The sequence below is a fragment of the Artibeus jamaicensis genome, unplaced genomic scaffold, assembly GCF_021234435.1.
Source record: "Artibeus jamaicensis isolate MK-2021 breed Jamaican fruit bat unplaced genomic scaffold, CSHL_Jam_final contig_354, whole genome shotgun sequence".
Taxonomy (NCBI): Eukaryota; Metazoa; Chordata; class Mammalia; order Chiroptera; family Phyllostomidae; genus Artibeus; species Artibeus jamaicensis.
The window spans coordinates 42748553-42776030 of record NW_026521803.1 but is presented as its reverse complement, the minus strand read 5'-3'; the positions used below and the strand labels follow the sequence as shown (position 1 = coordinate 42776030).

The following is a 27478-nucleotide window of genomic DNA, read 5'->3' as shown; positions in this document are numbered from 1 at the left end:
ACGCCTCATTTTAGTAGTGATGCTGCCGAGGTTCACTGAATCTTGATGTGAACATGTGAACCAAGGCAGAAGATGAAGGGCAAAATCTCAGCAGCTTAGAAGCAAAAACGAGTTGTAAATAGAATGATATTCTTTGGCGGAATCTTGATTTTACGCATACTGTACATAGTATACATACTATGTATAGTACGTACTGTACATAGTATGTATGGTTATACATGCTGTATCAGTATATTCATAAGTGACTCTGTCTTCTACTAAGGTTTTATCTGTATGTCAAAGTTAGTAGCTCCTGACAGTGAGGTCGTGTTTTACCGAGATGGGGTCGGCATGGAAAACAGCGCGTCCCGTGTTGTCAGTGCGAATGGGGGCCCGGGTCCGCCCTTGGTGATGTGGGGCTGAGAGTACTTTAGAGTATACATTTATTGTTGTCATGTTATTAAACGTGTACCTTGATTGTTTTATTCACGTATGAAAGTTGGAAATTGTGGTTATGTTTCACGTAATTATACTTGATCCATGTGAGCCAGTTCTTGCTCCAGATGAAAGGAAAGGCTGCAAAAGAGAAAGCCGCTGATGTGTGTATGTCGTCGAGTGACGTGAAAGCAAGACGTCACGCCCCGGGGCTTCGCGGGCGGAGGCCCTGGGTGACGTGGTCTGTGATGGTGGGCACCAGGTTGGAGTGCGTGACATGAAGAGCCGGGGTCCCTGTTTCCTCACTTCTTTTCCCTGGGAGAACACGGTCACTCCTGAGTGGGGTTCTTCAGGGGATGGCCTTTGTGACAGCGGCAGTGACGTTTTGGCTGTGCCTCCCTTTGCCTGTTGCTTGTACACTGTTGGGTGACGCCGTGCCGGCCCAGAGTGTCAGCCAGCTTTGCACTGCCCCGGTTGTGGGGTCAAGTCCTCGCTCTGCCTGTACTCATGACTTTGGACAGGTTACCCAACCCCTTTCACTCACATGTAAAATAAGAAAATGCAGGTTTTCTCCTTCAGTGGAAAAGTTACATGAAATCTTGTTTCTTGTCTGTAGCACACTGCCCGTGGTGATATAGGTGGTTAATGAATATTGCATGTATCGTTAATGCTGGGGGTTAATGTGATATTTTCTGTTCTTTCAATATTATTAGAAATAATCCTTTACATTTCTTTAGTTACATTTTTTAAAAGTGGAAAACAGGAAAAAATTTAAATAGCATTAGTTTTGTTTGTTTGTTAGCCTAGCAAGTTGGCAAAGACCCCAATACTCAGCGTTGGCTGGAACGCGTGTGAAGGGCGGAGGGCGCCGGCAGAGTCGAGAGGCTCAGCCGCCACTGCGGCTGGTTCTCGGGGGTGGAAAGCAATCAGATACTAACGTGGTTTTGAAGAACTCTTGTTAACAAGCTGAAGCAAAAGGAATTATTTTAATGGTGGATTTTTTTCGCTTGATCCCCATTTTGTTAAAAATACAGAATCACACTTACACTCGCACATGCAAAGAGACGTGCGTGCCCGTCTGCTAGAAGCTGTGGTCTCTGCGAGGTGTGATCACAGGTGGTCTGTTTTCGACGTTACGCTTCTCTGTACTTTCCTCAGTTTTGTTAATAGAGATGCTCCCTTTGTTGAGATGATACCCGAAGCACCTCGGAGCACCGAGCCGCCCTGGGGTGCAGCGGGTTCCCCACCAGCTGGCGAAGTGCATGCATGCGCCTCTGGGTTATCCAGGACATCGTGAGCCTCTGAGGCTGTCCTGGGGAGCCACCCACCGCCCATTAGAGAGTAAACATGTTCCCTGCCCGCTTCACTCCGTAGAGTCCAAACCCACTGCTGGACCTGCTGGTTCTGACGGAGTCTCAGGCACGGGAGGAGGCAGATGACGTCCGAGCCGCGGTCAGGCAGCAGCTGCAGAAGGAGCTGATGGCCTTTTTCAACACCTTGCTGCTCAGTCTCGGGGCAGTTACTGACAGGTACCGCTGCGTCACCAAAGGTCTGGGGATGTTGGTAGAGGACCAGGTTCTTGTTTGAGTTCCAAAGAGCCTCACTTTTCACTTGCTGTGGACGAGGAGGAGGAAGGGCCTCTGCACCGGTGGGCGGGCGGGATCTCTGGGCTGCCCCTCTGCAGCTCCGCACGCAGGGGAGTCTGCTGCTCTCTGGGTTCAGTTCTCCGTCCTCTCTCGAGTCTCGGCACGTCGCGCTGTGCAGTCATACCCATTTCTGTGGCTTTGTGAGTAGTTTTGCTTTCATGCTTTTCAGATGTGGTTCTGACACGTCTCTCTCAATTTTTAAAATGAGGCAAATTTCACTAGTCATTTTGATCATTTTAAAGTGTAGAATTGATGACTTTTGGTGTATTCACACTGTTTTGCAACTCCCACTATTTAATCGCAGAACATTTTCGTTTCCCCCAAAGAACCCCTGTACCAATTTATCAGCCTCTTCCCAGTCACCCCTCCCGGGCTGTGGCAGCGAGTACCGCTCCTTCCGTACCTGTGGATCTGACTTCCCTGGATGTTTGTATCAGTGCGATCAAACAGCACGGCCTCCTGTGTCTGCTTCTGTCTCCTAACGTTGTGTGTTCCAGGACTGCCTGCCCCCTTTACAGCACGTATCAGTGCTTACTTCCTGTGTGGACGTGCCAGTTTGTGTTTGTCCGTGTGTCTGTCGGTAGACCGTGGGTCATTTCCACCCGTAGGACTCTGACGGTGCTGCTGTGAACGCGCGCACGCAGCCGAGTCTGTGCCGGCCACGGCGGTCAGGCGCTGCCCCACCTGCGGCGTGTCCGACTGCCCTCGAGTCCCCACGTCCTCACCGGCTCCCGCTCCCGCAGACTCTTCGGGGGAACTTCTGTCAAGTCCTTCCCCCGGCTTTAAACTGGGTTGCTCGTTTGTCTGTTGTTGAGTTGTCTTTCTGTGCTCTGGACATTAACCCCTTTTCAGATGTTTGATTTGCAAATTTTCCTGCAGTTCTGTGGGTTTCTTGTCACTCTCTCGATAGTGCCCTCTGAAGCACAGAAGTTTTTAATTTGGGGAGGCCTTCCTGTGCTTGAACCCCAAGGCTCTGTGGAAGGAAAGCCCTGGTCCCACACTTGCAACATCGTCTTCAGCAAACCGTGGTGTCCGCACAGGCCTGCTTCCGCTCCACACCTGATCGGGTCCAAGAGATCAGCTTCGACCCAAGTCCTGTGACCAAAGGGCAAGCTGTCACTCTGAGAAAGGATTATGCACTTCACGCTTAAGTAGCTCTTCATAAAAAAGAGTGACACATAACCAGAAAGGAAGAGAACTGTGCAGGAACAGGAAACTCTTTCCCATAGTTAGGAGGAAAAAGTCATTAAGAGCAGACCCGTTGATGTCAGATATGAGAACTTAAAAGCTACCATTATAACTAATGTTATTTTAAATAAGCATAATAAATATTAGAGGGACATGTGGACAAGATTACTAAAAATGTGCAGAATACCAGCAGCAGAGAAATGGAGAGTGCACAAAAGAGCTAAATACAAATTCTGCAACCGAGAAATGAAGTTCCTAAAATAGAGAATTCATTGCATGGGGTTAACAGTGGACAAGGCGCAGTGAAAGAGAAGGTGGGTGACTTTAGGACACAAGTCAGGACAGGTGGCACCAGAGAGGGGCCCCGGGGAGCTTCCCGAGGCACTGGGGATGTTTCCCATCTTGTCGTGCTTCGTGGTTACATGTTTATGTGCACACACGAAACCATCGTGCGGGGCGCACGTGGAACCCGTGAATTTCACTGCAGGCAGGCTGTGCCTGAGCGAAGCACTGAAGGCCAGAGCAGGGTGGGTCCAAGCACAGGGACGTCCGAGCCCCTGGACCTGGAGTGGGGGAGAGGTCTCTTACACACGTGTTCTTAAAGTGGTCGGGTCAGTAGCTTAGGAAGCTGCCCTTAGATCAGCGCTCCAGGGGGTCCTGGGACTGGACTCTGAGAAATGCAGGTGTGGGCTGTTCTTCGGTGAGTTTTACTGTCAGGAGAGGAGTGTTTGAAGCACCTTCTTTCACAGAACAGGTCAGGGTTTCTGTTTGTTTCAGGACTGGAGATACTTGTGTATGCTTATAGGTTGCTGGTCGTGCACCTACTGCAAAGGAAAACTAGACTAAGAGGAAAATCAGGGGCGGGGGGAGGGGGAGGGAGGGGGCAAGTAGAGAAGGCGGCAAGGGAGCGAGGAGGGGAGAGATGTGTGTGGAGGAGACAGGACGCAGTGGGCAGTGGGTGGGGAGAGGAATCGGGGACGCGAACTTTTCCTATGGTACTAGTCAGATTACTTTGTTACTGACCTGTGAGGAATATGAGTTTGTGTGTATATTTTAAAACTTTAAAAGCATCTGGATGACAGGTATATGAAAATTATGATCTTTAAAAATTGTATGCCACGCACCTATAATATTGATATAGTCAGTAGTTGTCACTTTTGGAGTCTAAAGATCTATAAAGCTGAAGAAAATTTACACTTTATTCTGTGTTTTCTTACACAATGATATCACTTCTTCTGGGAAGTATATCTTTGGATCCATGCCTAGCTGCTTAATTTCAGAGATTTTATTTTCTAATAGAAAATGTATCTTGATTGTTTAACGGTTTTGTATAAATTGTGTCAAATGTATTAAAACCTTTCATTTTCTTTTATTTTAGCTTTCTGGGAAAATACATTTTCTAATAAATTTAAATTTTTTAATGACACTGAATAATTTAAATGTATGTCAATTTAATATGTAGCAATTAAACTCATTTAAAATATGCATTTAGCTTTCCATGCCAATTTTTCATATTATTGGGTGGGAATTACAATATCCATTTATATATTCTTCTTCTTTTTTTAAAGAATTTTATTTAGGTTTTTTTAGAGAGAGGAGAAGGGAGAAAAAAGGGGAGAGAAACATCCTTGTGTGGTCGTCTCTCAAGCGTCCCCTCCTGGGCATGTGGCCTGCAGTCCAGGCACATGCCCTGACTGGGAATCAAACCAGTAACCTTCTGGTTCACAGGGTTGCTGCTCAATCCACTAGCCACACCGGCCTGGGCTATGTAGTTTTCACTGTTTTGCTGGTATTTTACATTCTGTACCCAAGGTGGTAGTTTAACTATGCTTTTCTTTTTGAAAAGTTTTCTTTGAGGGAATATTGTCTGGCTTTTCTGTTAGTTTGTACTTTTCTGATACAGTGTTTGTCCGGAACCCGCTGCCACCTGTAAGACCACCCCCGCCACGCCGTCGCGCTCGCCTGGTGGTTGATTTTTCCCCTTTGTGTGCAGGAAGTGCTTGGAACTTTTCCATGCTTTCCAAACGCGGCTGGCGCTGAAGCTGCTCCAGTGCCTGCGCGTCACAGACGCGCCGCACTTCTACGGCCTGCCCTCCCTGGAGAGGACCCTGCGGGGCGTGGCCCACCTCACCGCGCTGCCCGGCTGGGGCTCCCGCGCTGCCCTCGCCACGCCGCTGGACATCTGCGTGAAGTACTTGTCGGGCCTGCTGGAAGTAAGTCGCGGTCCCAGGGCCGCCCCCACTGAAGCAGCCCTCAGTGGGCAGTTGTCCACTCTTTGCTCAGTAAGGTCACTTTTACGCATACCCTGATTTTCAAGAAAAACAAACTAGGGCTCACATTTAAGTCTCACATTAGGGTCATTTGCTCCTTTACTTACGTTGTTTAACCTGTATGCTTGTGTGACACAGCACCGTGCAGAAAACTCACAAAATGTAAACAGGGAGCCCAGTCAGTTGCGCAGCGGCACCCACACACAACACCCCCACGCACACCCCCCCCCCGCCCACTCCCCCCACCCTGTCCGCACAGCCAGCTGAGCACAAGCCCCCCAGCTCCTCGCCCCCTCCCCAGACTGCGCTCCTCTCCCGAGAGGGAGCTGCTCTTTTGAGTTTCGTCTAAACGCTTCTTTGCCAGCTTGGTAGTTTCACGTTTAAGTGGGCGCGCGCAGTAAGCCAGTGCCTGGTTTGCCCGATGGGTAAACGGGAACCGGGACCCTGGCTCCTGCGTCACTGACCCCGTCAGAGGTGTTCACTCGCTGCCTGGGGGTGGAGTGGGCGTAGTTTCGTTTTTCTGGGCTCTCCACCACGGTGTCGAAGGACATCCTTTTTCTTTTTTCCAGTTCAGAGCCATTTTGGATATTGCTGCTATGAACATTCTTGTCGTGGCGAAAATGAGTTTTTATCATTTATTTTCGAACTAGTGTTTATGTGTGGAAATACACTTAGCTCTTATATATTAATCATGTACCGGCAATCCTTGTTTCCAGGCTCAAAGGAAAGGCTTTACTCTTTCATCTTTCAATATACTCTTTGTGGTAGTTTCTTAAATTAATTCAAGAAAAATCAGACTTAGGAATATTTCTTCTAGTCTCATTTGGTTTAGAGTTGTTTTTTTTTTTTTAATGACACATGTTGCTTTTTCTGTATCTTTTAAGATATTCATAATGTTTTCCCCTGTAGTCCATTAACAATGATGCATCGTATTGATTTTAAAATGTTAACCTTGAGTTTGTGGAAAATTCCAAATAGGTTATGATGTATTATTTCTTTTATACTATAAACAGACTTAGTTGGTTAATGTTTTAAAGATTATTCTACCCATATTCTTACTCAAAAATGTTTTCAGAATTGTTGCATCTTTTCATGTAACTTTTACCAGGTTTTACAATTAAAATCATGTCCTGTGTATATGTATGTAGTTTTCTCCTTTTCTTCATATAATATTTTTTAATCTTTGGAGTGGCTTATTTGAATTGGTTTTTGTTTCCAGCGTAAATGTGTAGTAGAATTCAATGGCGAAGCAATCGGGGCCTGGAGTTTTTTCTTTTTGGGAAGGTTGTAAATGAAATTTTTAGAGTTATTTAGATTTTGTACCTTTTTGTGCCGGCTGCAGTAAGCTGTGTTTTTCTAGAAATGTACCCAGACTTTTGAACTCATGGCCCTAAAAGGACTCATCAGATCGTCTCATTGGTTCCGTATCTGCCAGGCGTGTAGCGAGGCCCCACTTCCTTGCAGACGGTCATGTTCCTGTCTCCCTTGGTTCCGCCATTGGGCCTGGTATCATTTCGTTTACCTTTATTTACCTCTCGTTATCCATTTGCCTTCACTTGTCCATCTGCCCTCGCTTACTCCCAACCTTCCTTCAGCGGGCCTGAACCTGCCCTTCCCGGCGTGGACGCTCAGTGTGGGTTCTGTGACCGGTCTCTTCTGTCAGTTCTTGACCTGTAGCAGCTTGGGTCACTGTTACCGTCCCCGACACTTTGCGTTCTTACCTCGTCTGTGCACTGATGTGTTAGAACCGCGCTCGTAAGAGTCGTCCTCGGACCGTCTCTGCCGTCCCGGAGCTCCCCGCAGGCCGCCCCCGCAGGACTCGTCCACAGTGGGCAGATGATGGGCAACTTAAGTTGTATTGTGTCTTCTGTGTGATTTTTAAATCAGAATGCAGTTTGAATACTGGAATGGGACATAAATGAGTGTAAATTACACATTTAATTTTGTACCTGCATTAATAAGTCTTGTAAAGGTGATGTTGGTCTAAATTCTGCTTCAGGTGATGTTATCTAGAATTTCTTCCCAAAAGTAGACCTTGCTTTTTAAGATTTCAAAATCCTAAATATTCTTACCTGAGGTATAAAACTTAATAGGAATTTTCGTGTAGTTCCTTTAATGAAATAATTTTTTCTCTTGAATAAGTACTGAAAAAGTGCAGTATATTACTCAGTTATCTCATGCTTCAAGGTGTCCGTGGTAAGAAATGTGTGAAGTTTTAGAACGGATATATTAGCTAAAGACGTACCAATGTGTTTTAAAAAGTAAGCTTCCCTAATGCATTTAAAATGTAAGTCAGTGTACAAGTACCTGCTTTATAGCATCATTTGTAATGTGAAGGTCGTATCGTTTAGATGAGAAACATTGTGTTGCTACTGATGGAAATGTGTTAAACCCTGAGGTGTGGGCGAAAAAGAGTTGACAGCTAATGATTTCAATAAGCACGTACTTAAATATGACATAGAAATCTGAGATTGCTCAGAAGTGGGGAAATGTCCATTTACATTTAAACTATAATTCTAGAAAAATCTAGCTTAACTCTGGTAGTCCATAGGAGTGTCATATAGCTAGTAATTTCTGAGCGTACTTTTTCACAAAGTAAAAAAAGGTATGTATAAGCTCTTTTATTTAGAGGAATTAAACTTTTGAAGAATGTTATGGGTATTTTCTGAATCACTAAAATCTCTTAGAAGGACACTATACATTCTTCATGTAAGTCCCAAAGGAAAAAACATTTTATGGTTTACTGTTAACAAATGTTGAAATATATGGTGCAGTACTGTTAACGACATATTTTTAATTGTGGTGAGATGACAGAAGTTACCATCGTAACCATTCTTAAATGTATAAGCTATGGTCAGGAGTCAGTTCAGACACGTCGCTGGCGAGTGATGCGTTTGTCTGTACTGAGCACCCTGGGTGAAGCCCCTGTGTCAAGTCATCGGCGCTGTTTTTTAGGTCATCACCTCCTTTTACGTGGAGCGTGGGGGAAACGCCACGTCCTTCATGGGGAAGGGCGTCACCAAGAGCACGGTCCTCTGCTTGCTCCACCTGTCTCACGAGATGGCGGCCCAGGACCGGAGCCCGGTGAGCCTGCGAGGGAGCGGTGCACGGGAGGAGGGGGGTTGTGCGCCGTGGGCGGCAGTCCGGGCCCCAGCGGCATTTTGGGTTTATGGGGGCTACTGCGGGGAAAATCTCTCCTTAGGAGACAAAAGAGATTTTTGACTAAGATGTTTCTGAAAAGTTGCTTATTCCACAAATCTGAATTTTATTTGAAATTTATTTTGACTGACATCTGCATTGTAGACAATGTTGCTTCAAAATCATATGGGAAATAGCTGTTCTGAAGAAAAATGTTATGTTTAACTTTTTAAGAAGAAGCCAGTACTTTTGTTTGCCTTATTTTGGCTAAATGAATGAATTAAAGCCAAGCGTCAGTACATTTTTACTTTGTTTTGATTTTTAAAAATTCAGAGTTACTTAGAACTCTCTGTATTTTATTCTTGGAAAGTGACCTCGTGTGTCTCTGCTCCCTTTTTCCTTTTTCAATTGCAGGAGTGGGTGTCACTCTGGTCCCTGCCGTTGGGTGGTCCCAGCGAGGAGCACGCGCCCGCCCAGCAGGGACTGGCCTGGCTGGTTCCACTGTGGGTCGACCGAGACCCAGAGGTCAGTGCGAGGAGAAGCGAGTCCTTTAGGTGCAGATTAAGAAACACATGAAGCACGGCATGTGCACGTTCGTATTTTCCAAAGGGCGATTAATGTGGCTGCTAAACCTCAAACTTTGTTCCCCACCGTGTAATCGGCTTGGACTGCCGAAACAATACTCTAGATTGGGGTAGGGGGCAGGTGGGGGTGGGATTGAAGAAAAGAAGTTTGTTTTCCACAGCTCTGGAGGCTGGAAGTCCAAGGTTAAGATGTCGATAACATGGTTGGGTTCTGGGGAGGGCTAAGCTTCTTGCTTTCGGATGTGTGACTTTTCCCTCCTCTTCCTCTGAGACCCCCAGTCCTGTCCGACTCCACCCTTACAACCTCCTTGAGCTCCCCTGAGCCAAGAGCCCGGTCCTCACACATAGTCCACGGGGTGTTAGGGCTTCAACACGCGAGTTCCAAGGGACACGTTTCAGTCCACAGCACCGCCTTTTCACATGGGTGGAACACATGAAAAATGAAAGAATTACAGGATTTGTCACTTTTAGAAAGAACAGTGAAAATTATTGGAAACACCCAGTCATTTCCAGCCAGTTTAGAAGGATCGCTGCCAGGTGACACTTGTGTCATTAGTAGAATAGTCCCATTGCGGTGCAAAGTTTTATATTATGAATGAGTTTTCATATGACTGTCATACAAAAAACTGTATGTACTTAGTGTGCACAACTTCTTGAGTTTGGAGAAACCACGCCACTGTCCACATCAGCAACATACCCTTCACCTCCAAAAGTTTCTTCCCACCTTCTTCACTGTTTAATTTTATGATCTACTCGTAGCAAAACTTTAAGTATATAAAACAGTAATGGTAACTATATACATCATCCATTAATTCAAGCAAGAAATTGTCACGTCCCATTATAATAGAAACCTTGATGTACATACAGATGTATTATTTGATCTGAACTGAGAGGTTACATTGTTTAGACAGATTGAACTTGGACTTCTGCAAGTTTCTGCCTTGCACTTGTGTGATTATATCATGACTACATTTGTTGTTACCTTGTAGTTATCGGTGAAACTGTACTAGGGGGTTAGAATTCAGAGAGTTGAGAAGTTCAGCGCAATGTGTAGCCTGGGCAGCTGTGGTACACACCGATTTTACTACATCAAACTTGAAAACATTTTTTAAAAAAAATTTTGGCGAAAATGCTAAATATCTTTTAAAAATAACTACACTATTTCTTTTTGAAAATAAATTTTTAAAAAGTTAAAGCCATTTATTTGGAGGAAACTAAAAATGAAGGATGGGCACTGGCTGGTGTAGCTCAGTGGATCAAATGCCAGCCTGTGACCAAAGGGCCACCAGTTCGATTACCAGTCAGGGCACATTCCTGGGTTGCAGGCTGGGTCCCTAGTTAAGGGCGTGTGAGAGGTAACCACACACTGACGTTTCTCTCCCTCTCTTTCTCCTTCTCTTCGCCTCTCTCTAAAAATTAATAAATAAAGTCTTTAAAAAATTAAGGATGATAATACAAAATAATAGGTAGTCTCTTTAAAAATGAGGAATGATCTGGGGTTGCCTCATTAAAGATATGTAAGTACCCTCTGCTTTCTTCGGAAAAAGTCTTGTGAGCTGTATTTTTTATTCCTTCTTATACCTGGCTTTGACATTTTGTGACATTTCCTTTCAGTTAAGTTTTCTTCCTATATTATTGCCTTCTTGAATTGTGGAATAGGATTTTATTTATTCAAGCACTTATAGGACACTGTTTTTATGTGTCTTTTATAATTTAGGCTTGTCGAGACAGTGTATAAAATGTGATATTCTGTGTACCAGGAAAACGAAGAATTTATGTTAGGGAATCAGATTCTTCGACTTGAGAGCATTTCTTCCACCCGAGCAGGTGCGGTTCACGTCGCTGGGGTTGGGGGCAGCACTGACCACCGTGGAGAGCGGCTGCGTGGCCTTGGCCCAGAGCTGCCAGAACATTTCTGGGGGGCTCTGGGGCACCGTGGTGAACATTCTCCTGGACCAGTCGGAGTGCAGCCTGGTGCGCCGGGAGGTACGCTGCCCGTGTCCCCTCCACCCCCTTCCCCGTAGACGTGTGTGGGGCTGGGCCTCGGAATCGCACTGATGCCCTGCAAGGAACCCACGCGAGGTGCTAGTGCAGCGTGACAGTGGTGTTAACTCACAGTGGATGTGGGAGTCCTCTGCTCTGCTGAGGGCAGAGCAGAGTTGGGTCGTTTTAGTACCCTCACTCGACGATACACTGAAAAGGTTCACAGGAAAAGTACTTTCTGTGACCTCCATGTTGATGGCTCTCTCCTGTGTACAAGCTTAGTTAAGGGGTTGTCCCTATACTCTTTGGACCACTCTGCGACCTTTGTTAAATAGGACTCTCTATGGAGAGCGGCTTGTGTGAGGGAGGGGCGAGGATGGGGGGGTGTGTGCGCACAGTGGGTGTGCAGGGGATAACAGAATGGTGAAAATATGTTTACTCATTGCCACCAGAACTGTTTATACAGACCACTTTATTTGTGAAAAACAAAGTTCTGAAGTAGGAGAAACTGTATTTCCCGATGAAACAGTTTCAGCCCTGGTGGTGGTTCCCAGACCCGAGGTGCAGGGCGGCGTTTCTGGGAGTGGCCTGTCTGCTCCCGCAGTCACCCAGGGAGGGCGCTCTTGTTACTAAGTTAGGGCACGCTGGTTGTTCCAGAGACGACCGCAAGGTGGCGCTATTGACTTTCTTTTTTAATTTCAGGCTGCGTTTATTCTTCAGAATCTCCTTGTAATTCCAATGCCGTCAGTAATTATAAAGGATTATACTTGGCAGGTGGGTGACTTTGAACAATTATCAATCTAGTAGATATTTGAGGTTGATTGATGGTAAGTTTCAGCATGTTTATATTTCATTACTGATGAAATTTGTACTAGGCAGCAGGATCTCTTACAAGGAAACATAGAAATTTTCACGTGCTTGGTCAGGTTTATGCGTTCTCCTCTGGGGCGGTGAGGTGACTTGGAGCAGAAGTGGACGTCCCCATGCTGGTGACTGAGTGCACACCCACAGGGCGGTCACGTGGCTTGGTTTCTTTCCTCTGAAGTACAAAGTGCCTGAATTAACATGTGAGACCTCACAGGAGTGCATTCGGGGAGCGCAGCCCGTTCGGTTTTTGTGATGTTCTCTAATTAGGTTACGTGCGTTTTGCAGAAAAGCCGTGGGAGTGTGTGTTATTAGTGCGGTCTCTGTGGAGACATGTTGTCTGTCCCGTTACTGCCGATTGGGACTTGCTCACTTGGCTGAGGTAAATTCCACCTGTTTCCTTCGTTGTGGAGTTCTGTTGTAGGTTTCCCCTTTGCCGGGAGATACTTTTGAGACTATATGAGTGTCTGTTCCTCATCTACTTTCTTAGTTTTAACTTTGTGTTATTGATTCTTGTCCAAAGCAGTTATTACAGAGTGATTGCCAAGTGTTGACTTTCTGGTTCCATCGCTTCTGGGACATTTATTACATCTTATTGTGAGGAAGAGCTTTCCTTTCTTCCCCACTTGTTTACTCGTTTTTATTATTTACACCAGTGTGCAATATGCACTCTAGGAAACTGAGTCTGTTTCTGTCGTTATGTGTTTAGATGTTGAAATTGTTCCGAATCTGGCCAGGAGGAGCCCCTTCGTGACGCCTCGTGTCCTTTTCCCGTGTCTGCGTCCACCTCCAGCCCTTCCTTCCTTTCTGTGCAGCCGGACGTCTGGGCTTCCCAGCCCCCGCCTGGACTCAGACTTCGCGCAGGGAGCCCAGGTTTCTTCAGACGGAAACCTGGTGTCCAGACGTGCGCGCTGTTGCTGGGCGGGGCGGGGGGGTGGGGTGGGGGGGCCGTCACTGCTTCCCTGCACTCAGTGGACACAGCCCTGAACTGGCTGCATGTGTGTTTGTGGGTGTGTGTGTTCGATAGTGGGTCATTTTCAGTTGTAGGTCATTTTCATAGTTAATGTAATACTGTCATTGCATATTTTTCATCTTTTACTGTGTTCATCACAAGTCATGAGTGTTGATTTCACAAAACAATGAGTACTTAGTGTCAGAGAAACAGTATCATTTTAACTATATTCATAATTTATACGTAGTTAGGGATTTCTTATATAATTAGGGTCATTTTTCCAATCTCTAAATGGCATTATCACATTTAAATTTTTTCTTATATATCAAAAAATTTTTTTCTTGAACATACTAAATCTCTGTCCTTCTTAAATGTACTTTCCATTTTGTGTCTAGTTAGTTCCCTATGAAGCATCGCTAATGGGCATGTTTGCGTTTGGACACGGGGTGAGCTGTGTTTGAATGGCGTGTGGCAGCTACTGCGTCCTTGAGCACAACTTTTTCAGATTCATGGGCGTGTCCTATGACGTCCTTGTCCAAAGCAGTTATTACAGAATGGTTGCTAAGTGCTGGCAGTCTTTTCCTCGTGCTCTGAAGAGTTCTCCTAGTTCATATTTTCCCAGTGGTCTGAACAGTTCTGCTTTGCACACATTGTCCGAGTTCCCTGGCTGATCTTGGCTGACCCTGCAGCCCAGGCCTCACCTGAGGGCAGGGCTGGCAAGGACACAGGCACCTCATTTCCCTGCCACACGGTGGCTCTGCGGGGCCGAGCCTGGAAGGTGGTGACGTTCTGGCCCTCGGACCTTCAGTCACCTGTGGAGAGTCGGAGCCAGAACCCCTGGGGCCCTGGGCTGGGTGTGGCTTCCCTGCTGGGAGTCCCTCCTGCTGCTAAAGAGCCTTGGCTGCCGGGAAGCTGGGGCCTGTCTGTCGGGGAGGCAGGTCAGGCCTACTGCTTAGTCAGGATAAATCCAATAAAAAAGGATGTGTACGTGTTCCAGACTGCTGGGTTTTCTTTGAGAAGTTAAAATGTATTTTGAGTGAATTGTCTGACTTTTTTGAAAAAATGATTTTTTTCAAGTACTAAGTACATGTGGTTAAAAGAGCTAATAGAGCCTATAATGAAATTCATTGCCTCTCTCCATTCACAGAGGCAGCTTCGCCTCCTACTGATTTTAATTCTTCAGCGTGTTTGCAGTAATATGTTTGTTGCTTTACTGTGTGGATACGTAGGATGTAGCTCATTCAAACAGTCTCCTCCAATATAGTTCTGTTGCTGTTCTTACTTCCTCCACTGGCCGCCCCTGCGGATTCTGGTCTCGTTTTCTATGGGCCACAACTCTGGGCTCCGTGCGAAAGGTAAGAAGGTCTGGCTGAGCTGTTCCTACCCTTTCACCGGTGTCCACGCCGTCCTTCTGCTGCTAATCTGTGCCAGTTTTATCATCTTGGCCTGGTTTTCCTTTCCCTCCTGAAGGTTGGGTACGGTTGTGTTCTCTTCAGCTGCCTCCGTTTATCTATATGGTTTGATTCCAGAGAGTGAAGACCAGCGATTTGCTACAGAACCAGTAGCTGGGCTGGGGTTGCACGTTCTCAGGTCCACTTCCAGGGCCGGGGCCCCACTGGCCCACAGAGGAGTTGCTTCCGTGTGTGTGTGTGTGTGTGTGTGTGTGTGTGTGTGTGTGTGATTACAGAATTTATTTGGGTGATTTTTTTCCCCCTTGGAGTTTATATTGCACTGTGACTTTTTATCATAGCAAGTTTTTCTAAGCTCACAATCATCCTTTTTCTTTAATTAGGTTTTTCTTTTCTAGTAATCAGCCTCAAAATAATTGTATTCTTACCTAAAAACCAGTGTATGAGTGATGAACTTCATGAGTTCTTGCATTTTAGGAAATTTATTTAAGTTTGCACTGGATTGATTGTTTGGGCTAATTACCAGATACCAGGCTGTTCTCTGAGAATCTGTGCCACTGTCTCCTAACGTCGGGGTCCTGATGACCAGGTGGACACCCGTCGACTCTGGCTGACTCTTCTCCATCTTCTCTTCACCTCCGATATTTTAGAACTTATGATTATCTTTTTTTATTTCTCTTGCTTGACATTCGTTAAGCTCCTTAGTTAAAAGATGTAGATATTCTATATCTCTTGGCTCAGATCGTTTTTCTCATACTTATTTTAAAAACCTCTTTTCTTTTTTATGTTTACACAAATTATGGGAGTCCCATATTAGGCCTCCTGAATTGATTTTCCTTGTTTCCTTTTACATTTTTGTCTCTTAATCTTTATTTTCTGGGATATTAATGCTTTGTTTCATATCAGAATTAGTTTAACTTCAGTCTTGGTAAACCAAATAATTTTCACCTTGATTTCGAGGCAAAGAACAAAAAAACAGGTTCTAAAACTTTATCAGGTAGATTTAATTTTAAATTTATGCCTCGCATGACATTTTTTGTTATCTTTATTTTGTAAATCTTTTTTCTTTTCTGTTAGTAAGAACTATAGAGTCAATTTTAAAATATGTGAATACATGAAGGATAAATGTGATTAATTAGACATCTTTAAGACGATTATACATATTTCTAGAATAGCTACTATAGTTCTCCATTGTAGTTTCATGTGTAATTTCTCACTTTGAAAATACTTATTTCTAAGGGAGGGATGGGCCTTAGAGTACAGTAGGTTTCCAACACCTGTCCTTGTAGCAGAAGCTCCAACCGTCAGCCTGAGGAAGTCTTTGGGAGTAAAGGTTGGCAGGTGTAGGAGCTCTGGAATGACTGGTTTCTGACGTGTGCACAGTCCCGTTTTCTTGTGCATTTTTCTTACACCTGGGTCAGTTTTGCCCTGAGGTTGTAACTCATCCGGGAAGCTATTATATAGACGTAGTTCTGCAAAAGTAAAAATTCTGAATAATTGTATGTAATCTGTGTAACATTTTTTAATTGTTCTGGGCGTTAATTATGAAATATATTTAGAAAAATACTGTTTGAGCTACTTGTTCAGTATTTTTATTAATTTATCGAGGTTCGTTAGGCGGTTGGCTAAGTGTCAGGCAGCGCTGACTGTGGGCCTTGATGGGTCACTGCCTTTTATCTAGAGTGTCAGTAGCCATGAAGACTAATTGTAGCTGCCTGGGTCCCATTGTTTCTGTTATTTTAATACTTGTTGTTCTGTGTAGGCTGTGTAGTAGTTTTTTGTGTTGATAGCTCAAGTGTATAATTACTTGGTTGAAGTCGCACCATTTCACGGACAGATTTCAGACTAACTGGCCCCTTGAGAGACTGGGGGAGCCTCTGCCTGCAGTGCCCTCCTGGGCGGCTGTGACCGGGCGCACCAGCCTCGCTGCGGTGGGCGTGGCAGGGGCGGGGCCTGTGGGTCCTGGACCCGCCAGGTCCCCGAAGGAGCCATACGATGCCCCCTCTCCTTGTCGCCCCCTCTTCTCCCACAGGGCCCCTGTGTCCATGACGAGGACTCTGGGCTGTCGCTCATAGGAAAGCCCGCCCTGCAGGCCCTTTTGCATCACTGCCATTTCTACGAACACTTGGGCCAGATGGTGAGACAGTGTCACCTCGGACTGTATACCTGTGACTGGAAGGGCTCCGCCCTTGACAGAGCTTCAGACGGCAGCGATTTAAATGGTGAGCACACTGATACTTTTATGAAACGGAATGCCTTTTAAACTGTTAGAAACCTGAGTGTTTGTTACAAAATGTTGAAACATGATAAGTACACAGGAGAAATCGATTCCGTCCCTCGTCCTGCTGCCCGGATCCGGCCGCTGCCGCCCCGTGGTCTGTTTTCTTCAGTCCCTTTCTCCGCGTGGCTGGGTGTGTTTCACGGGATTGTGTTCATGTCTCGCGTGCATTTTTGTTTTCCCTCCTTTCACGAGACATTGCTTAAGCATTTTTCTGCGTTACAAATTCTTCATGGAAACCACTTTTAAAATCATATATAAATGTTTCATAAGGTATTTCATGACCTTCGGCCAAGTTTTATGCTTCCGCTACTGTTGTCCTGAACTTTAAAAAGGGTCTTCCTAAGAGGTCAAGAGTAAGACGTTTCTCCACTAAATTTTGTAATTTGTTTTGCTAATGTATCCAGAAATGCATTTGTGTTTGGCGTGTTACTCATTTGTGAAAAAATCTTGCTGAAACCTCGTTATTTCTATTTGTAGATTCTCTTGGATTTCCTAAGTATAAGATCTTAGAACATGTAGTAATTTATATCTTTTAATAATTTATAATTTATTTATAGAAATAAATTGAAATTTAAAATTAATTTCATATAATTTTGAAAAATCTTGACATAACTTCACACTTACAGAAAAGGTGCAAGAACAGTAGAAAGAATTTCCAAATGTGAGTTTGGGAATTAATTTTATTGTATATGCCCCCTGTGATGCATGTATGTGTATGTGTTTATGAATTAAAATTTATTTATGTGCATGTATATATTTATGTATGTTTTTCTGAGTCAGTGAAAAATAAAGTATAGCCATGAAGTTTTTTTAAGATTTTATTTACTTACTGTCAGAGACAGGAGAAGGGAAGGACGGAGGGAGAAAAACATCAGTGTGTGGATCAGTCCACTGAGCCACACCATCCAGGGCCCAGACATGAAGTTTCTTTCCCTTGAAATATTTAAGTGTAAATTTCTGATTCACTTTTCTGCTTACTTCTTGGAGGAGTTAAGAGGAGTGTTCTAAATAATGTCCCTGCTGGGAGAGTGACCCATTCAGTGGTTTGGGTGTCTTTGGACCCGTGTTACTGAGGAAGCGCGGCCCATGGAGCATGAGCAGGGACGTCCACTCCGAGTGTGTCGGCCATGCAGGTGCACGGCTGCCCGGACTTGGGTGTGGACGAGGTTCTTGGGTTGGGCGCCGGGAACCGCTTTAACGAGCACACGGAAGTCCGGGAGCTGGTGCCCCTGATACACTGCATATGATTAAGCTAAAGCACACTCAGCTCATTGTCTATCATTTTCTGTAAAACTAGCTCTATACACAGATTAATTAGGTACACCTTTCCTTAGTTCTTGATTGCTTTCATGTAATGACTGTTTTTCTGGTAATTGTTACAGTATCCAGGAGACATTCATGGTGACAGTCTTCTTGTTGTCACAGGCTTGGAAGACTCATTCAAGTTTTGGAGTGCTCCCTCCAGAACGTCCCATCAAGATCGAGATCCAAGCTCTCTCTCCACCTTGGAAACAATGGTACCTCCAAAGGGCCCACAACTGCTTTCTTTGATCCCTGAAGAAAGTTGAATCTTTCCTAGTGGGGAGGTGTCATGCGGGGGTGTCAGGCTGTGTTTGCTCCGACAGCCACAGTGGATGCGAAGCGCTGCCTGAGCCGAGCCCTTGCCGCTGCACTGGCTGTCCCCGGAGATGAGCTTCCAGCTCTCTCCTGTCTTTTCCAAAGAACCCAAACTTTACCAGTGTTTCCAGTGGTAGCAGGAAAAGAGCACAGATCCCACAGGGTTCATAGTGCCTGGTGCCCCTGACCTTTGGCTTAGGGCCCAGCAGTTTGGAGACAGCCACCCCTTCGGATGACTTGGTGTGCCGATGCGCACATTTCTGCACACTCGTGTCCGGAAACCGCTCTCACCTGGGCGGTGCAGAGCACAGGAAAGTTAGGAGGGCCTGCCCGCCTTGTTCCCCTTTGCTTTCCGTTCTTAGGTGCTCGGTTCCACAAAATTTGGCACACTAAGTATTTCTAGATAATAATGATCCTAAGGTTCATTTGTTTTACAAGCAGGCAGAATCACTTATTCTTGACTGGAAAACATCATGTTCGGTTGTACGGTGTTGTTGGAATGATTACAGTGTTGTAGAACCAGGAAGGCCCAAACTGCCATCTGCTTCCAGGGGCAAAGAAGGCTGGGAACGATGACCGTCATTTAGGCATCAATAGGGGCTACTTACGGTACAGTTTCTCCAGAAACTGGTACTCTTTACTACAGTTTTAAGATTTTTTTTTTATCTTTTTGAGACTTGAGAGAAGAGTTCTCTTTTTTTTTTTAGCGCTAAACTACACCTTTACTTAGAGAAGTGGAACAGTTACCGTTCCACTAGGTGTCACGCTTTCCTTTCCAAGCTAGAAAGACTGCGCGTCTTTGTCTCAATGAGAGCAGTGCTGTGACTGAGGCAAAGAGGATTATTTAACTCACAGAAGGATGGCATTAGCCTGTGCCCAACAGTCCTCCTTGGGTTGCCCTGTCTGTTAAAGGGGTGCTGACTAACCTGGGAGTCTCCGCACGTTGTTCAGTTGCTTGCTCACAGTAAGGCCCCAGTAAATGCTAACTGCTGTGATTAGTTTTGAGCTATCTCAGCTGTTTTGTAGATAACAGTTGTATTGGTCGTGTACAAAAATACTTAAGTACAAGAAGCAAAAGCAAGTCAAACTTTTGCATTTCTCAATTTTATTGTGACATAAATCTCAGAGATTAGGGTACCAGTTTTTCTGAGAAGAGCTTTGGATATGTGTTATTTGTCGTAATCATCATTCAAATAAGGGGGCCTCTGTCGGTGTGGAAGCCTTTAGGTCCTTTGTGCTGGGACATCACGTGCCCTCAGAGCAGTGCGTCCCAGTGACACCTGCTCAGGACGAGTGCAGTGGCAGCTGTAAACAGAACATTCATTCTCTTATGTGTGCATAGCACATGCTACTTTATAAATAACTACTCCTCACCTAAAATTATTAGGAAGAGCCAATAATATTTATTGTATTTTTTCTGTGTTTTGTACTCATTTTCACGTGTTTGAAGTTTTCCAAACTGAGTAATGACAGAGTTACAGCCGTTGCTGTCAGGGCAGGCATTTAAAGAAGCCAACAAAAACATTTTGAACTAGATTTCAGCAATTTTATTAAGCAGTAATCTCTAACTGAAATAGGTGAAGTGGGTTTGGGTCTTATTATATGTTTGTACTAAAATACATTTCCTGAATTTTGGTAAAAATCAATTATTTTAACCCTTGACGTGTGGAGCCAGCCCGGCCTGCGCGTGAGCTCCGTGCAGCTGCATGTTCGGCGGTCGGGACCGCACCACTGGAGGGCGGTGGCCTCTCACAGACGAAGCGGTGCCATCTCGGGGCATTGAGGTCTCTGGCCCAGGGCCCCAGAGCTAGTGTAGGGGCCAGGACAGGCTCTGTAGGCTGTGGTCTTAAACTGGATGCCGTCCCCCTGGAACCCTCCCTGTGTCCTGGTGTCTGGATGTGAGTGGGAGGCTGCAGTCAGATGGGAAGGACCTGTCATCTCCTCTTGGTCCTTCCTGGTGTTTTCTGAGCTCTTTTTTTATGTTGTATACATTTGAACGACGACTCCAGTGTATACAGTTAAAGCGATGTAACTTCCCGTTGCAGTTTGCCTGGAATTCATGATTGGAAGTTGTGAAGCCTTCCAGCGCTTTTCTGCCCTAGGGCGTGTAGAGAGGTATCCACGTGGAAGCGGAAATTCCTTAGAAACTTCTCAGATCTTATTTTTGTTGTGCTTTAAAAATGCGAGTAGATTTCTACCCTATCTTTTTTTCACATCGCAGACCCTCATTTTCTTCCTTTGTTCTCTTTTACTTTTTTTTTAAATCAAATGTGTTTAGGTACCATGCTGTTTTTGATGAAAGAGGATGAAAGGTATTAGGAAAGCATTTTGAAAAATAAAATATGCAACTCCTGAAGTAACTTCTGAAAATTTTTGAAGCCTCCAGTGAGCTCTCATTCCTGTAAGGCAGAACACAAAGAAAACAGTTTTTGATCAATTGATACATTTTGTCTATCTAACAGGAAATTAGGAATATAGTTTTAAACTCAAATTCTGTTTTGATGTGATAAATGACTTTGCTATTTCCAGCTATTTCAAAAGGACTCTCTTCAAACTGGAACGGCCTATGTTGCAGCGCAGCACGATAGGTTCTTTAGTTACCGTGTCTGTTTATGGACATTGAAGCCGAGGTTCTCTCTTAGTTTTTATGAGCAACGTCTGAGTCTTTCAGTGCAGTGGCCGTTTATTGCCTTCTGTAACACCAGGGGGGCGGTGGGGCCGGAAGTGTGTGCACTTCAGTTCAAGGAGAGCTCAGTGTCATTGTCTTACTGCGGGATGTGAATTCCAAAGCTCAGAATGTGGCCTGTAGCAGAGGGCAGGGAGGGAAAAGTCTAGGCTGTGCTTTTGTCCAGAGGCCGTGTTAATGACTAGAGCAAGAAGTAGGAACAGGTCAGACACCCTGTTCCCGGACGACGACCCCGGCCTCTCACCGGGGGCCTGTCCTCCTCGTGGGGTGGGTGCACTGCAAATGAGACTGTGTTCTCCCCTGGAGGGGAGGGAGGGGGTGACGGAACATGCTCAGTTTGCTAGTGACCTAAGCCCACTGCCACATCCTGGGGACGGGTGGAAATCTCAGGCCAGCAGAGTCTCTCCTTGGAAAAGCAGGTCCCCTCTGACTTGAGTTGATCTGTGTTGCCGTGACTACCGTCTTGGTCCAGGATCCTTCCTACCTGCAGTCTGAAGGTGGGCACACCCCTGCTTGTCCTTTCCTGTGAGTGACGACCCAGACGAGGTCAGGCCTGAGGTGCCTGCGGCATCTGAGACTCACACGAACCTCCCCCTCCCAGTAGCTGACACTCAGATTTCAAGACGACAAGTAACGTCGTTATATATTGATGGGTCTCAGTAAATATAATCCAATAAATATTCATTGAAAGTTATTTTGAAACAAGCAAGGATTTGAGTGTTGAACTAGAGCAATTCAGTCTAATACTTTTTTGTCTTATTAAAATATATTAATGTAGCAAACATCAAAGTATAGATAGGCTAGTAGAAATATAAGTCACCTGTAGTGAATTTTTAAAACACAGCATATCACTGTGTGAAGAAGTCCTTGTGTCTTCTCATCCACAGGTGCAAGCTTTAGCCCACAAGTGGTCAGGGTGGGTGTTCAGTCGTGAGTACGTGAGGCACAGTTTATTCCTTTATTATTCATCATTCGTGTTTTCCATGTGAACAGCTGGAAACTTACTTGCCCAACCCTGTACAACTAATTGGTAGGTTTTTTGTAATATCATGTTTTACAAATTTCTGTTTCCCTTCCTTGGACTGTGCTGAGAAAAACAAGTATATAAAGTACAACTGTTATTAACCCCTGACCTTGGGTCAGGAATTGCAGCCGTGCGTTCTTCTGAGACCAGGCCCTTAACAACTGCCCTGAGGCCACCTCCGTGCTTGCCTGCGAGGGCTGCCGGATGTTCGCAGCCAGGCAGGTCCGTGCAGAGGGAGGGGCTCCAGCACCTTCTGCTCGGTTCCTTGCGCGACCACAGGTACTCGGGCAGCTGGGGCCAGCTGGAGCCGGCGGGAGCAGGTCCAGGCTGCCGCGGTGCCAGCTTGCGGGTGCGGTCCCGGCTGCATGGAGGTGTATCTTCTGTCTCATACATTATGTCCAGTCGTGGGCAGATTTAAAAAAAAAAAAAACAACAAATTATCGGGTTTTCCCCCTATTATCTGGATCTAATATAAAGCATAAAGTATACATCCTGTTTATGTGTTATTTATTTAGACTGAAGGTTACCTAGGTTTCCTTTTTGTATGCCTTTATGTGTGTAGCTAGTTTTTTTTGGTTACAGCTTCCTGTCACATTTCTTTTTTTTCAAAACGTCCAACTGGAAGTGGGTGAGAGAGGCGTAAGGTCTTACAGTTGAACAGTGGGTTTTAAACCTGTATATTAGTCTCATCTAGTATTTCCTTCCAATTTAATCTTTGTACTCTCAGAGGCGACGGTAAATGAAAATAGCCGTGGCCTTTGCTCCATTCTGTTACCTCAAGGCATAGCCACCCTCACCCTCCTGTGGGGGTTAGGGTGGCTCTGCGGTCCACGTGGGAGCTGCGCCGTGTTGGTGCAGGCAGGGCTGATTGGTACGTGCGCATGCGCTGGGGCGCCGCGCCCGGTGGTGCCGGGGCGCGCGGTCTCGGGAGAGCGGGTGGGCGGAGCCTGCGGAGCTGCAAACGGGGCGGCTTCCCTTCTCTGGGCGAGGCGTTTCTCGCGTTGGAGGCGCAGAACTCGCCGGCTTGGGCTTTTTCCAGTTTTAGGAATTGTGTCTGCCTTCTACAGAATTTCCGTTACGTTTAACATTTTTAAAAGTGTAACTGAAACACTGTCAGGATATTGCCTAATTTTTAAAACAATTCTTTTGCAGTATGGGGAGAGGTAGAGAAAACTCTTTTAATACTGCAGCTAATTTTTTCATAAGCACCATTAAGATTTGCGTGCCACTTGAAGCTTAAAAAAACCCCTTTGATTATGAGTTGAGAAATCCAGAAATTAAGCCAAAGGAAAGGAAAACACGAGCGCGGAGAGATCTGTACAGCCCACGTTCGGTACCGCGTCGTTGACCCCGGGGGTGGATGGTGGGGGGGTGGTATCAGCCAGAGCGAGCGTGGACTCGCGCCACGCAAGACAAGGGTGGACTCGAGGGCGGCACGCTGAGTTCAGTAAGTCAGACAAAGAGAACACCATGCGCTTTCTCAAATAGGTGGAGTCCACACCTAAGTAAATGGGTAAGTGAAGCTCATAAAAAACAGAAGATGCAGGAACTGCAACAGGTCTTACATGAGAAGTAGAAAATGCCGCTCGCCAAACGGTGATAACTCTCAAAACACAGAACGTTTCCCAGTTAGACAGCGAGTGTGGTTTTGCTACAAGCCTTTGGTTTCCGGATATCCTGCCCGCGTATATCTTGCTCGTGTTCACGTCCCGCGTTGTGACACGCAGGTGTGATCCCTGTGAGTAAAAAAGCGTTTTCTTGCTGGTCCGCAGGTGGCGCCCTCCTCGGGGAGCTCGGGACTGTCACCGACGGCGCCCCCCTCCGCCACGTCTCTCCCGGACCCCTCGCGCGGCCTGTTGGTGGCTCCAGGTACCCTTCGCGGTCTGTTCGGTATTTTCAGAAGGAAAAAGGACAAGTCGGTCCAGATAGATATTTTGACAGTAAACGTCCAGATAAGAGCAAAATTAAATAAGCTCCAGAACAAAGTGTCTAGATAAGAACAAAACAAAATGTCACAGAACGTGATAGAATAAATTAGAATAAATATATCAGAAAGGAACAAAACAAATACTTGTAACTACAAGCAGGAATTTGGCCATCCACTAAATAGTCTGCTCGCCGCGTGGGGCTTTGTTAGTTAAGCATAGATAACTGCGGGCTGGTGGAGATTTGTTGACTGCGTTTTCCCTCCTTCCCAAGAACACGGTCAGTTACTGCGGTAGTTCACTCCAAGTGAGGGCAGTCGGGTCCTAAGTATTTCTCAGACGGCGCTTCCATTTTAGAGCACACAGAATGCACTGGGTCTCTTACTGCAAATGCATGATGAGTAGCCTCGGGTTTATTTTTATTAATGGCAATATATATATACAGTGTTACACCTTGCATTAGGGACTGTTCCCAATTCCATTATGCTTCTCAATATAAGTACATGTACATATATATACTTGAAGGTTATAACTTAACATTAAATTCCTAACCTGTAAGGAATACACCATCTTTAAAAAAAAGAAGCTTTTATTTATTTATTTTTAGTAAGAGGCTATAAGGGAGAGAAAGAGAGGGAGAGAAGCATCAATGTATGGTTGCCTCTTGCGTGCCCCCTACTGGGGACCTGGCCTGCAACCAAGACATGTGCCCCGACTGGGAATTGAACCCGTGATTCTTTGGTTCACAGGCTGGCACTTAATCCACTGAGCTACACGTACAGCCAGGTCAGAATATACTATCTTAAAAAAAAGGTAATTTTAAACATTGAAGAGTAAGCATCTGCTGAGAAAATGCTTTCTAGAACTTCAAAAATATTTAAGACATTACTGTGAATTTTTATTTCAGTACTTGCTCATAACTTCCTAAACCAATTCCCGGTTGGATTTTTAGTAGTTTATGTTGACAGTATACAAAAGTGAGAAAACACTTTCTTGATTTTCTGGAGAACAAAGGGACAGACAGATTGTGTAAGTAGCTAAGGACACAGTGCGGAATGAAATTTGGTGGCGAGTTTCAGGAGTATCTGCCTGTGAATGTGTGTTGTTACTCTTTTTTGAGATACAGCTCACATGCCATCTTAAGTGCATGGTTCAGCGGTCCTCAGTGAGTTCACAGAGTTGTGCGGCCGTCACCACGGTCAGTTCTAGAACTGACCGAAGGAACCCTGCGTCCATTAGCACTCGCCGTCCCCGCCCCCACTCTCACCAGCCCCAGACAGCCACCAGTTTGGGACATTTCCTGTGAATGGAACCATACAGCATGTGCCCTTTTGTGGCTGCTGTCCCTCACTCAGCACGAGGTCCTCGAGGCCCGCGGTGCGGTGGCACGTGTCAGTGCCTGGTTCCTTTTCGTTTCCGAAGGATGCTGCCCGGTCTGGATAGACCCCTGTGGTTTACCTGTTCTTCAGTTGTGGGCGCTGGGGTTTTCCCCACTGTCTGGCTGTTATGAGTAATAATGCAGCAGTCACTTCTGTGCAGATTTTTGTGTGGATGTCCAGGGGTGGGCAAAAGTGGATTTCAGTTGTGAGTCTGTGAAACCCAGAGTTTATTCTTAATTATTATTGTATGATCTGTTGTCTTTTTGTTGTTACTTTATATCCTTATTTTTGATTTACCTTCCATATAATAACTAATGACTGGTAATTTAACGCTCCTTTCGCCACCCCTGTACCTTTGCATGGGTATTTTGTTTTATCATTCTCAATTTGAATTTATTTTATTTTCAAGGATTGTGCTCAGGACATATGTTCATGGACACTTTTACTGATTGCCAGTCACTGTAGTGTGTGGATTCGACAGAAAGCTTCTTAGCCTCTGTGTTGAGTCTGTCACACGTCTTTGAACTTGGCTGGAACCCAGCACTTGTACTGTCAGCGAGCTGCGAGACTGGAGCGGTTTTGAGGGCTGTTGATGTCTTTCTGAATTGTGTGTTTTTAAAATAGTCTTCAGATGCAAGTTTGGTTTTTTTTGTTTTTTTTTTTTAGTGATAACGAGATTTTAGTTCCCTCAGCTGGAACATCTAGCAGGATTTTTCAGTGAAGCTCGTTAGTCCTCTCATTGCTTGTGCTGTGCCTCTTGAGTTACTTGAGAATTATCCTGTCCCAACGCGATTCAGGACGGTGATTCAGAACGGGGTGACCAGCATTTTTTCCAGCACATGCATCAGGGCCACTCCAGACTTCATTTTTACATTTAGTTTCTGATCTTTGTTACAGAAATATTTTTTTATGTTATAAGAAAACCATTACCAGAGTCTTTCGAGCTATAAGCTACATTTGATTAATACAGTTTAATCATCACAAAATAACAGTGTTCGTCTGTTTGGGAACAGTACATACAGACAACTGGGACAATTCTGTGCAGATAAAATGTAAAAATTACATTGGATACATTGAGTGAGTGTGAATTTCTGTAATGCTGTGCCCCTCCCATTTTACTGGTCTCCTTTCTTCCATGTGCTGACCCCAGACAGACGTGCTGAAGGCGTGTAATACATGTTTTGTGACTAGTATTTCAAATTCTTCCTCAAAACCATTTGAAGTATTTCTGGGGACTTGCCTAAATTTAATTTTCCCAGTTTTATTTGATTTATTTTCTCGGTAATGTATATTCTCAGAGTGCCTCCCCAAAGGAATTAATAATTACAGAGGGAAAATTTTGTCTTTTATGATGACAAAACTAGGAAATTAACAGTGACGCAGCCTATGATCTGTTCTGTAGTCCTTTTCCAAAAATTGCATATTCTCCCAGGAATGTCCTTGGTAGCAGAGGAAAAAAGTGCCCTTTCTCGCCGGGGTCCAGGTCGGAGCAGCTGCGCCCTCAGCTGCCTTGTCTTCCGGGTGCTGACCCGGAAGTGCTCCGCAGTCTTGCGTGGTCTTCCCGGACCCTGGCCTTTTGTGACAGTCCCAGGCCAGTGGCACTGCAGGAGGTCTGATGTTTCATTGTTCCCCCGTGATGAGACCTTCAGGGCCTCACGCAGGAAAACCATGATTCCTGCCTGTCCCGTTATTGGTGGTGGTGACCTTGACCATCTGGTTCGGGTGGGGCCTATACGTCTCCCCGCTTGACGGCCCCAAGTGGCACACGTGGGACTCCCAGCCGTGTCTCTCCCTGACACATGCGGAAACTTTCCTCTGAGTGTCAGACCCGTGACTGTTGCACAGAACCGCAGGGTAAACCAAGTAGGATGTTTTCTCTGCATGCTTTCAATCACAGGTCAGGCCGAAACTGCGTCCCCGCGGCTGCCTCGTGATTCGTCCCTTTCTGCTGCCTGGCCCCGACCGTGCGTCCTGGTGACCCCACCCCTCCTCTCCGCGATGTGCAGCCTCTCCGACAGCCTCCTGGTGATTGCTCCCAGGGACACGGCATGTGCTTTCCGACAGGCTCGGCTCTTAGAGCTCCTCTGCAGGTGAGAGAAGCACCGGGGGCACCTCGGG

General features: G+C 45.5%; 1 protein-coding gene across 2 annotated transcripts in view; it reads left to right on the top strand.

Moving 5' to 3' along the window:
- The window catches only part of RTTN (rotatin), a 97494-nt gene that overhangs the window by 45092 nt on the left and 24924 nt on the right, over window positions 1-27478 (top strand). The window contains exons 27-36 of one of the 2 annotated variants that reach the window (XM_037145524.2): window positions 1789-1943; window positions 5242-5461; window positions 8474-8602; window positions 9071-9181; window positions 11068-11226; window positions 11926-11997; window positions 16481-16670; window positions 18155-18246; window positions 23829-23925; window positions 27258-27450. In XM_037145524.2, coding sequence (XP_037001419.2) covers window positions 1789-1943; window positions 5242-5461; window positions 8474-8602; window positions 9071-9181; window positions 11068-11226; window positions 11926-11997; window positions 16481-16670; window positions 18155-18246; window positions 23829-23925; window positions 27258-27450 — 1418 coding nt within the window. Of the gene's footprint in view, window positions 1-1788; window positions 1944-5241; window positions 5462-8473; window positions 8603-9070; window positions 9182-11067; window positions 11227-11925; window positions 11998-16480; window positions 16671-18154; window positions 18247-23828; window positions 23926-27227; window positions 27451-27478 lie in introns of both variants that reach the window. The other variant, XM_053664297.1, reaches the window with a different exon arrangement.